The 12,137-nt window shown below is 39.9% G+C and overlaps 1 protein-coding gene across 2 annotated transcripts in view; it reads right to left on the minus strand.

Annotated features, from left to right (window-relative positions):
• Positions 1 to 2,245: 2,245 nt before the first annotated feature.
• Positions 2,246 to 12,137, minus strand: part of ABCC13 (multidrug resistance-associated protein 11) — a 547,614-nt gene continuing 537,722 nt past the window's right edge. For both annotated transcript variants that reach the window (XM_089375024.1, XM_089375023.1), the window contains one exon: positions 2,246 to 2,699. In XM_089375024.1, coding sequence (XP_089231150.1) covers positions 2,619 to 2,699 — 81 coding nt within the window. In that variant the 3' untranslated portion in view covers positions 2,246 to 2,618. The remainder of the gene's footprint in view (positions 2,700 to 12,137) is intronic.

The raw sequence follows: 12,137 nt of genomic DNA on the forward strand, positions 1-12,137 counted from the left end.
ATTATTATCCGGTTTTAAGGTTACGGCCAAGCTAGCCACAAAATTAGTGTATGAGACCCCCTTGTTTGTGGGACAAGGGACCCACCTCTGCGCATCGATTTGAATGCTAAGTCTACAAAGAGATACATACTCTACCCCTCGGTTTTGAACCTATGACCTCTTAGGAGGAAACACATGCTCTTAACCATAATGTCAATACGTTGATAAATTGTTTTCTCAAAGAAGAAACAATAATGATATCCAAGGGATAAGCACAAGCTAACTTTGTGCTAGTAATTTGCGATAAGACATGGGATACCAGCATTACTTCGAATAATCAAGTGTAAAGTATTTAAGGTTGCATTTATAGACTACTATCAAATACCAAAGCTCATCCTAGGAAAGCAATGGAAACTACCAAACTAGATATGGTAGAGACCCAAAGGGATGACATCCAGGATTAGTAAGTCACAAACATAGAAGAAATACAAATATCTACTTAAAATATAAATACATCACGATATAGTGAAATCATACACTTTTCATAAATTCTAGTTTCTATAATCTGATTGTAGGTATTTTTGAAAGTTTTAGAAGCGATATCAGGGTCAAGCAAGGTTTCCCACTGTCTCCTACCCTTTTGGTTTATATATCGACAAGCTTGAGGAGTGGTTAAATTCGCAAGGGGGTGATGGTATCTATTTGTGCAAGTTTGTTATAAGGCTTCTTTTGTATGCAGATGACCTTATTCTGATTGCCAAATTGGCTCTTGGTTTGCAAGAGCACTTACTATCCCTTGAGCATTTTTGTAGAAGTGTGGGGATGCAAGTCAATATCAACAAAACAAAAGTAGTGGTCTTCTCTAAGAAAAGAAAACATAACCAGCATAAGTTCTACTTTGAAGGCAACATTCTGGAAGAAGTTGCGGATTACAAGTACCTTGGAATTGACTTCAACAAAAATCTAAGCTGGAATGGTTGTAGAAAGAAAAGAACTTTGGGGGCTTGGAAAGCATTTTATGCTTTTCAAAATAGGTGTAGAGAGGTAGAGTTATGGGACTGGAAGACCACTCAAACTCTTTTTGGGCTTATAGTGATTCTGGTGATTCTCTATGGTTGTGAACTATGGGCTAGCAGTACCTCCGACATGTGGAGACAAATTGAAAAAATTCAGAAGCATTTGATTACAAACAAATTTAAGATTAAAAGTGCAATCCCTTATGATATTTTGTTAAGTGAAACATGGATTGCTCCTATTGAAGCAATTGCTATGGTATGAGTCATAAGGTATTTAAAAAAAATCGAGCAAATGGAAGAGGGTAGATGGCCTAAGGTTGTCTTTAATGATAGATTGTGCAAGAGCAAAAAAACTCTTGCACAAAAAAACTTGGATGCAGCAAAATAACAAATGGTTTAGTAAATGGGGTATTTGCTTGAACGCGTGTCCCATAAACAACAAAGAGATAAAAGCTTTTGTTATGGAAAAGTTCCACAAATGTACTTGGGATAAGGAGCTAGGAAGAAAGAAAAATTACTATATTGAAGTGTTTAATCCCACTCATAATCATCAACCAAAAGCATACATAGAGGCCAATATCTCTTGTAGAGCCAAAATTCTTATTGCTCAGTTAAGGACTAATTCTCATCAACTTCGTTGTGAAACAGAGTGTTGGAAAAGGCCAAAGGAAGTGTGGGAGGAAAGGGTATGCATTTTTTTGTTTTTCCAGAAAAGTGGAAACAAAAAAACATTTCATTATAGAATGTGAGGCCTTCAAAGACAACAGGGAAAGTTATGCAGATATGCTGGCAGCTAGCTCTTGGGATAATCTATTTAGCGAGGGGTTTGTCGAGAAGCTCGAAGCATTTATTGTGAAGCTTCACAGAAAAAGGGCTGAATACATCAAGCAGCTGAAGAAGCAATCTGTCCCATATGCTATCTTTAGCTTCATGGACATTAAAATAATTTCTTTCTTTCTTTCTTACAATTAAAAATGGCCAATCTTAAAAGCCATTTGAGCTCCATAAACACAATGCTCACACTCTGGCAAGATTTGAATTGTTCCATATTTTTTATAAAGATGATGAATTACCGCTTATTATAACCAGGCAATTAGACATGGTTAAATAGTAAAGTGAAGGTGTTTCACATCTTAAAAATATTTAAATGTTTAGCAGACGTTTTGCTACTCGTGAATAGTTTTGATTATGCAAACGGGACATTTCAAGTGATTGGGGATTAGTGCAAGCTTTCGAAGAAAAGATAGCGATACTAATAATAAGTGTCCAATTTTTTTTATTGTTGTTGCAGCCATGCAAGCTAGCAAGTCCACTCTTGTAGCAGGTCTAGATATTGTAGCGCTGTTTTCAAAAGGTTTTAATGCCCAAAACAATCTATCACAGTAGTTGAGTTGCTCTTTTTCAGAAATCAACATTTGTACAGTAGTTGAGTTGCTGTTTTTCAGAAATCGACATTTGAAAGGAAAGCAAAAGGTTGGTGACATGCAATCTTTTGTTCTGGTTGTCATGTGTCCATTTATCATACATAATAAGTTCTTCCATTATTTGGGCTTTCAATTATCATGCATGGTCTGATTTCATCCCAAGTTCCCCAGACACTGAAGATTAATAAACAGAAACCAGTCATAGAAAAGAAGCCCTAGCAAAGCTGGAAAATCTGGAGCTACCATCTTCCAAAAGTATTTGTGGGTTTCCCTCTTCCACCTGCAAATAGAAGACAAATATATAAGTGATAATGTAAACACAAATCTTGCATATTTTAAATATAAATTCATATCATCCACGTATTAGATGCAATGAAAACATATTAAGGTCCAGACTGATAAGGCTACATTGTATTGTGCATTGTTGAGTTCGTAAAGAATTAACATGAAAGCAATGACTAGCACTTCTCACTAACTAAAACAATATTTCACCATCCATCTATATCCCACAGCACATACGGAGGCCAATAAATATTACGGAATAATAATGACTTGAATGAAATTACAGCCAACTTTGTCCAAGCTTGTAGAAATAAAGATATCGGCCAGAATGAAATGTTCATTCCGTTATGATGTAGGAAGATCAATCAACTGTCCATAAGATAGTATTAAATCAGTTCAGCTTCAAGAAATCAACATGTTCAAGCAGAGTGGTGATTGGCGGCTTACTGCTCATTATTAATCAGACATTCCCGAAAGCAAAAATTGGCTGGTTGCTCTTATTAATACATGAGAGATCAACATGGAAATCAATCAACTGTCAATAAGATAGGAAGATATAAGAATAATAATGACTTGAATGAAATTAAAACCAACTTTGTCCAAGCTTGTAGAAATAAGGATATCGGCCAGAATGAAATGTTCATTCGGTTATGATATAGGAAGATCAATCAACTGTCAATAAGATAGTGTAAAATCAGTTCAGCTTCAAGAAGACAACATGTTCATGCAGAATGGTGATGACAGCTTACTGCTCATTATTAATCAGACAGTTATTCCCACAAGAAAAAATTGGCTGGTTTCTCTCATTACTAAATGAGACAATTACATAAAAACCTGGGGAATTTTAGATGTATAAAATATGGTATAAAATATGCAAACAGAAAAATATTATTGTAGAAAATAAAGTACCAATCTTAACACGAGTTTGTAGCCAAATAAAATTGGTCATAGGTCAAGACTGTAGCTGGAAATAACCACCAGTGTCATAGTGTTCCTTTCGTTTTCATTGACAGAACGGATTCAAAATTGAGAATGTGCTGTGCTATTGGAAACATCTTTCCTCTTTTCTGGCAAGATGACATACATTGGAACTCCCTAATATATGTTCAGGTGATTTTTTCGAATGGACAGTAGACATTAATGAATGATTTAAGATCAACTTGGTCTAATGTACTAATGTGTGTTTTTGTACTCTTGTATTTGATGATCACCAATTTATCATTGCATAGGTGATCTGATGGTCCTCATATTCTTGATTTTATCAAAACTTGATCCACATCCTTTCATCACATTGATCCATGTTTTGCTTTTCTAGTTGCAAACAAGACTAGAACAAATTTTCAAACTGATAACTACTTCCAATGATACAATTTGACTTTTTTAGAGCGTTCCAATCATTAAGTAGTTATACTTGAAAATTTCAGCCATAAACTTCAATAGAGCAATAGAGATCACAAAAAACAATAAATCAAGAGACACCAAAATTTCTTGAGACAACCCCACAAGGGGGGGAAACCCAGTAATATTTCCTTATGAGTTAGTTCAATTCATCAATAGTATGTTGCTAGGTGGTTGTCATTGATGTCAACCCAAGCAGCACCAAGAGCTAGCCGATTTTTGTCGACAAATTTGACATGGCAATTCATGGAATCTCGTGTCAAGATAATTCTAGATAGATTCTCCTTGATGAGATGTTTCTGTTGACATATGGTATGCCCTATGGTTCCCTCGGGTTTGAGAGAAAATTGGGTTTGAAATTGAAGACCCAGTTTTGTGGGCTAAAACCCCAGAGGGTAGTGACATTTCAGTTGTCAATATATGACATTGTTTATCAACATACAAATTGAATCACTTAAAGAACCAAAGGCAGTAAACCAATCATTAACTTCACAACCAGGTGGGACTATATGCACTAAGCCAATCATTGATTTCAAATATTAAATAAGGCTCTTAAGGGTTAGTCATTATTATTTAATTATTAAAAGGTGCTTATTGATTTTTGACATAACATAATTTTAGGAAGGGTATTAATTTATGATCTTAAAATAACAAAACATAATAATAAGAACCTTATTAATTTCCTCATGGCCAGCGGCTCTCTTTCCTTAGTATGTAAGGTATTTATTATTTAAATTTTTAATTGATTCAAGGCCTTAAGAAACTTCCAATGGTCACCATTAAGAAATCCCTTCCATAGCAGTATTTATCTCCTTCCTAAGTTGACTTGAACGAATATTCTAAAAGGACTAGCTCTGAAATCTTTCGGCCTCCCTAGAGCTAATAACGCAGATATCCAAAAGAGGGCTTAGAATTCTGTTTTAAGATTATCTCTGTGGCTCGTTCACTACACGTCTTTGGAGTGATGTCTCAAGGCAAGTCTTAGGTCTTTGCTTGGCATATTTTCACATTGTTTGAAGCAGATCATCCTTGTTTCAGGAGAGCGAAGGATTGGGCATAGCACTAATCAAGTTAGGGCTTAGTGTTAGGTATATTGAGGATTGTTTTTTGCACAAATATATCATTGCAATGGGCAGCACAGAAGGAAAGCAGTTAACGGCCCTCTAGGGCACTCATACCTAAGGCATACAACAGGACAACGAGTGCATCAGATCTCTTAATTAGCACAGAACTCATCTACGGTCCTGCAGTCAAGGTCCCTTGTTTCAAATCTTGCAAAAAGAATGAATTATCTAGGGAAAATTCACATTACTGTTTGGAAGTTAGAACATGCTAAAGCCTCCACAAACAAATTACAAGAGGTATGTTTGATTCATCTTTGACTCTGAGGTAAGCCGTTTTGATATTGCTGTAGACTTAAGTTTTTGTACAGTCCAATTGTTAGGTTCTGTTCCTTTCGTTGCAGGTGTTTTGAGTCATTGTTTTACTGACTACAGGAACAACAGTTAGTTAGTCATCTAGGGCAGCAAAAGGTCCAGAATTCTTAAGGCAGTTCTTGATTAGATTTGACCTTTAAGTCTGTTGCATTGTCATTCAAAATCATATGACTCTTGCACTAACATATGTCTATAGGATCTATTTGACAACTCTTTTTTGCAGGTAAAGGTAAGAACTCTTGGTTTGGGTTTATTTACTGTTTTCTTTTGGGAATTGGAGTTGTTAAATATTTTCTCTCACAGGTATAGTACGTCTGCAGCTTCTCTTGGCTCAACACCAGAATTGCAGATCTTTAAGGGAAGAACTCTGAAGCAGTAAGAGCAGAATATAAAGGTTCAATGAATCCTCCAGCTACTAAGTAAGCAACATCAAGAATAAGTAGGCAGTATAGTCCACCCTCTACAGCAAGGTTCATCATCAGCATCAAGGACAGTTTGAATAGTAGTTGTCAAGTTTGTAAGCATTGTAAAGAATTTGTTCTAGAGTCCCTTTTTATCAGCTGAAGTCAAACAGTGTATATCATTGTAATTGTAAAAAGTTTGTGTCATTGCCTAGAGTTGAAGAAGGCAAATTCATTTTGGGAAAAGGGCTTTGGTTTGTTGTTGGGAGTCGGGACAAGGGTTAAGGTCGTAGTCTGCGAGTCAGTCAAAGAAAATCATTGTAATATCATTGTAACGTGTATTATTGTCCCTGGTACGGCAGTCCACACTTTTGTATTTAATTTTTGTCTTTATAGGGTGGTAGGGTGGTGCTAGGCTGGTGAATGAAGTCACCTTCAGGTTGGGGTCTGTAAACACTTCAAGGTGGTAGGGTGGTACTATGTTGATTTGGGGTAGCATCAGGTGTGCTCTAGCCACGAAAATTGGTGGAGAGGCTAAGGCACATGAGATCTCCAATACCCAGAAAGGGTTTGGGCAGATTCTAAACAGTTTGGGAGATATTAAAATAATTAATATTTTTAATGGAGTCCCTAAGTCTAAACTTAGGGAAATTAAAATATTAATGTGAATTAATATAAAACTATGTTAGAATGGTCCAAAAGTCATGGATCAAGCCAGATCTAATTTTAGCCATTGATTAGGGACTTAATCTCGGCTATTGATTTGTCAACGAGAAAAGTATAAGAGGAGGCTTGAGGGTCACTTGGAGAACACACCAAGAGATCAAGATTTCAACTTTCTGGGGCTGGGTTTGCTGAGAAAGTTGAGAGAGTGATCAAAGTTGCAACTAAGGGGTAGTGAAGATAGAAGTAGAGAGGCAAAGATAGAACCGAGAGGATCAACACAGTAGTCGGAGAGAGGGACACAGAAGCAGCCAAGGGTTCACGCAGAGCCATTCAGGGCTCACGCAGAGGCAGCCAAGAGCTGCGCAGTGCCTCAGAGGGCTAGTGTGGGTGACACAGAGGGCCAGAGAGAGGTTGATGCAGTCCCTAGAGGTTGATGTTGGGGTTTCGTGGGGCAGATTGGAGCTGCCAGAGAATTTATTCAGGGTTTTAGCCGGAATATTTGCTTCTGAGTAGAGAGGTGCTACTGCCGAGATTTTTCTCTGTTGAGTGAGCCGGATTTGGCACCCAAATTGTATTCTGAAATTGATTAATAAATCAAACCCTCATATAGCTGCACCGATTTTCCTGCATTGGGTTTTTCCAGGGATATTAGTCCAAAAACAACAATGTCACTTGTGTGCTTGTTTCTGTTTCCTTCAGTTGATGATTTGTAATGTGTTGAGCATGTACTTGTATTTATTTCCAGTATTTACATGGTAAATAACTTGTTAATTAATAGAACAAGTAGGTAGGAATAAATCAGTAAAGTGCATGAATAGTTTCTAACGTGTCAGACTTAGAAATTCCAACATGGTATTAGAGGGTGGTTGCAGATCACAGGAGAATTGAGGACATCAGCCGAGCAGAGCAACAATAGCAGAAAACAGCTTTCCCGAGTGATAGGAGTTGTTCCTAGCAGAGTAGCAGCAAGGTAGGGGTGACGCAGTGTCTGCGTCATCAAGATTGAGCCAAGAAGAGGCAATGCAAAGGCTGAGGGAGGCAAAGGCAGGCTCACGTAGATCCATGTAGAGGCCAGGAGAGTTGACGCAGTTCGCTAAGGAGGCTGATTTGTCGGTACCGGGATTGCGCAGAGCTTAGGAGCTCTAACCTTCAGTTTGCTGGGGTTTAAGATGTTGTGGGTAAGTTGCAGAATGGAGCTGGTGGGGTACTGTAGTCAGAACAATACCTAACAGGGCAAAACCAAGGAGGAGGGAGTTGCCGCCGAGGGTTTCTAGCCAAGAAATCCAGATCAGTGGTGCAGCGGCACTAAGGATCGGAGTGGGGGCATCTCGACATTGGCAGAAGGGTTTCCAGGAGGGAAATCGAGGCTCATAGGGAGTCATACCGAGAACTTATAGGAGGGAAGTATAGGAGCAACAAGATGGCGGTGAATGGGGTAAGAGACCAAGACAAACTGGACGGAGCCTCAAACTTCATAGTCGGAAGGCCATAATCCTATCCATTCTAGATAGGAATCGTGTCAAGCACTTCGCCTTGAGGACGATAGCTATCCCAGTTGACGTAGTTGATAACGACAAGTACGAGGGGGCAATGGCGAGGGCCAAGAGCATCATCCTTGACGGGGTCAAGGACCATGTAGTACCACATATCATTGAAAAGGAAACGGAAAATGAGATGTGGAAGGCCCTAAAGAAATTGTACCAACATACTTCTGTGCATAGAAGGATGTTACTAGAAAATCAGCTGCGATCATACCATATGCAGAAGGGAGAACAGATCGATCCTTTCTTGTTCGATTGAAGGAGATCCATGATCAACTGACTTCCATAGGGGCCATGCTGGATCAAGAATTGATGGTGAGAATAGCCCTGAACACAGTCTTAGAAGACTGGGAGGTGTTTGTCCAAAGCATACTGGGCAGGGCGACCCTTCCAGATTGGGAGGAAATGTGGGTTGCTCTTTGCCAAGAAGAGATCAAGAGGCCGAGCAAGGCGGGAAGCAGCGGCAAGGGGATCAGAATCAAGAAGGAGGAGGAGGTGGATGTTGCCCTAACATCTAAGGGAAAGCAGGAGAGATGAAAGAAGAAGGACCTCTCCAAGGTCAAATGCTTCTGCTGTGGGGAGCTGGGTCATTATGCGACCCGGTGTCCAAGGAAGAAGAGCAAGGGGGAGGCCTCCGAGACCAAGGTTGTGCCAGCAAGGGCAGAGAAGGAAGTGGAGACAGATGATGACTGTGCCATGAGTGCACACACGCCACTTAAGTAGAAGTGGGGAGACATCGAGTTGTAGTTAGATGGACTACAGGCGATGAGGGGCAGGATCCTTGAGGTACCCAACCTCTCGGATTATACCTAGCTACGGGAGCCCCGAAGAGGAGTAGCAGTATTAGCGAATGTCAGTAGAGATGGATGCGAATGGAGCGACAGAGGGAGCTACAATGTAGGATTCCCAGGACAATGTGAGGCAGCAGTGCGAGAAGCACGGGAGTGTTGCACTAGTGCAAGATGGCGCAAAGAGATGTGCGACGGTGCAAGATGCAGGGGGTTGTTGTAGCAACGCAAAGGTCAGAGAGGGAGCACCTGTTAGCGATAGAGGGAGCTTCAACATTAGGAGTGTTTCTAGTCTAATGGAGATGTTAGCATTGGGAGATCAGTTACTTACTTCTCAGTAACTGAGTTGCAGTGCAACAGTTAGTAGTGGTAGTGCTTTGGGCAAGACGATGCAGCAAGATGAGAGGGGTTGCAGTGGAGATGCAGCAGTGGTAGTGGCAGGGCCATGGGCAGCAGCATGCATGCAAAGGGAGTTGCAGTATGGATGCAGCAGTGGCAGTGGCAAAGCCATGGGAAGCAATACAGGATGCAACAGTGCAGAGGATGATGGGCAACAGGCCTAGCATCAACACAGGGACCGATGCTGGATGATCAGGGTGATACTCAGTGAGGAATGTTGCTAGCGCACAATCCTCGCCTAGAGGGAGTGTTGATTTGGGGTAGCATCAGATGTGCTCTAGCCAAGAAAATTGGTGGAGAGGCTAAGGCACATGAGATCTCCAATACCCAGAAAGGGTTTGGGCAGATTCTACACAGTTTGGGAGATATTAAAATAATTAATATTTTTAATGGAGTCCCTAAGTCTAAACTTAGGGAAAATAAAATATTAATGTGTATTAATATAAAACTGTGTTAGAATGGTCCAAAAGTCATGGATCAAGCCAGATCTAATCTCAGCTACTGATTAGGGACTTAATCTCGACCGTTGATTTGTCAACGAGAAAAGTATAAGAGGAGGCTTGAGGGTCACTTGGAGAACACACCAAGAGATCAAGATTTCGACTTTTTGGGACTGGATTTGCTGAGAAAGTTGAGAGAGTGATCAGAGTTGCAGCTGAGGGGCAGTGAATACAAAAGCAAAGAGGCAGAGATAGCACTGGGGGGATCAACACAGTAGCCAGAGAGAGGGACACAGAAGTAGCCAAGGGTTTACGCAAAGGCAGCCAGGAGCTGTGCAGTGCCTTAGAGGACCAACATGGGTGGTGCAGAGGGCCAAAGGACTGACGTAGTGCCTCCAGAGGCTGACGCGGGCCAAGCCAGAGTGATGCTGGGCTGACGATGGGCCAGAGAGGCTGACGTTGGGGTTTCTTGGGGCATATTGGAGCTGTGGAGTTGCTGGAGTGTTTATCCGAGGTTTCAGCTAGAATATCTGCTTCTGAGTAGAGAGGTACTGCTACCGAGACTTTTCTCTGGTGGGTGAGCCGAATTTGGCACCCAGATTGTATTCTGAAATTGCTTAATAAATCAAACCCTCATATAGCTGCACCGGTTTTCCCACATTAGGTTTTTCTAGGGACATTAGTCCAAAAACAATGGTGTCACTTGTGTGCTTGTTTCTGTTTCTTTCAGTTGATGATATGTAATGTGTTGAGCATGCACTTGTATTTATTTCCAGTGTTTACATGGTAAATAACTTGTTAATTAATTGAACAAGTAGGTAGGAATAAATCAGTAAAGTGCATGAAGGGTTTCTAATGTGTCAGACTTAGAAATTCCAACAATTTGCATCAGTAAATCCACTCAATCTGATATCCTTACGCCTATTGTACAAGAGTCCATAATCAACTGTTCCTTGTAAATACTTGAGAACATGTTTGGCTGCTGCCCAGTGCACCCTCTTCGGTTCCACCATGAACTGACTGAGGGTGTTGACAGCGTAGCAAATGTTTGGCCTGGTATTGACCAAATACATCAGGGACCCTATGAGCTGCCTATATAGGGTGGGATCGACATCCTTGTCTTCTGATGCATCAATCTTCTTCCAATTGGTGATCATTGGCGTAGCCACAAGTCTATAGTCCTCCATCCCGATTCTCAGACCGGGGGCTGTCACTCTGATCCCCGATCCCTCCGTTTAAGCCTGTCTCCCGCGGCTAAGGGGGGTAGTCCCTGTGGGATGATGAAGACCAACTGTCGACCAGTTGGTTGGGAGACACGAGATACGATATAAAAGCACTTGATGGATTTAATTAATGAAGCAGACCAGTGCCTTAAGAGATGATTATAAAAACGATTACTTGTTAAATGATATGGAAACGTGCACCATGAACAACAATCATATTTCAACTTCGCATCTCGACTTAAAAAAACTCAGATCTCAGTGTGAATAATAATTCCCGAAAAATAACTAGATCTGACAAAGGAAAAATTCCACAACAATTTTTTTTTTTTTTTTTCTAAAAAAAAGGTGAAAAATAGAAATCTAACCAAAAATTAAATTTAAACTATAGAAAATAAATTGAAATCTAATTACAATCTAAAATATGAAATTAAAACCTATTCTAAATAGAATCTAAAATACCTAAAATAAAATAAACCTAAGTCCGAAAAGATACTAAATAAAATCTTTTTTTTTTTTATTTTTTTTATATTTTTTATGATTATGAAATAAAACTAAATGAAAATCTAAAAAAAAATAAATAAATGTTAAAATCTAAAACTAAAAGATAATCTAACTCTAAACTACAGATAAACCTAACATAAATATAAAGTCGAACGTCTAAAACATAAAAAAAAAAGAATCTAATCTAAAACATTAAACCCTTCTAAAATGAAAAAACTCGGCTTTAAGATCAGAACGTATTCATTGAGCCTCGGATGGAAGATTTACCAGCGTAACAGACCTGGTTATGTTTCACGCAAGTCCGCGGAAACTCGGCCAGCACAAGAAGATGAGAACTTACGCCAAAACTCGTGAGCTATCTGGCCTTTCACCTTCTGCCTTTGCTCATGCAGAGAACCCGTCTGCGGTAAAAAAAAAAAAAAACGCGTTTCAGGTGTAATAGTTTGGTTTTATGCACAGTCGACGGCGGAAGAGGATAGCTGAGGATCCCGATTTGCAGATCACCTGCGCGCGAGTTCTAGTCCGATGCTTAATTTGGAATTCAGAAATCCATACTTCCCACAGTCGACGGTGGCAAAGAAACTCAACGCAGGCGTGGAGGAATTGATGAAAAACCCGCAGATTGCTAATCTGAAATTCGCTT

This window comes from Pinus tabuliformis, chromosome 8 (assembly GCF_031772625.1).
Source record: "Pinus tabuliformis cultivar Carrire ecotype Pingquan chromosome 8, CPIR1, whole genome shotgun sequence".
Lineage (NCBI taxonomy): Eukaryota > Viridiplantae > Streptophyta > Pinopsida > Pinales > Pinaceae > Pinus > Pinus tabuliformis.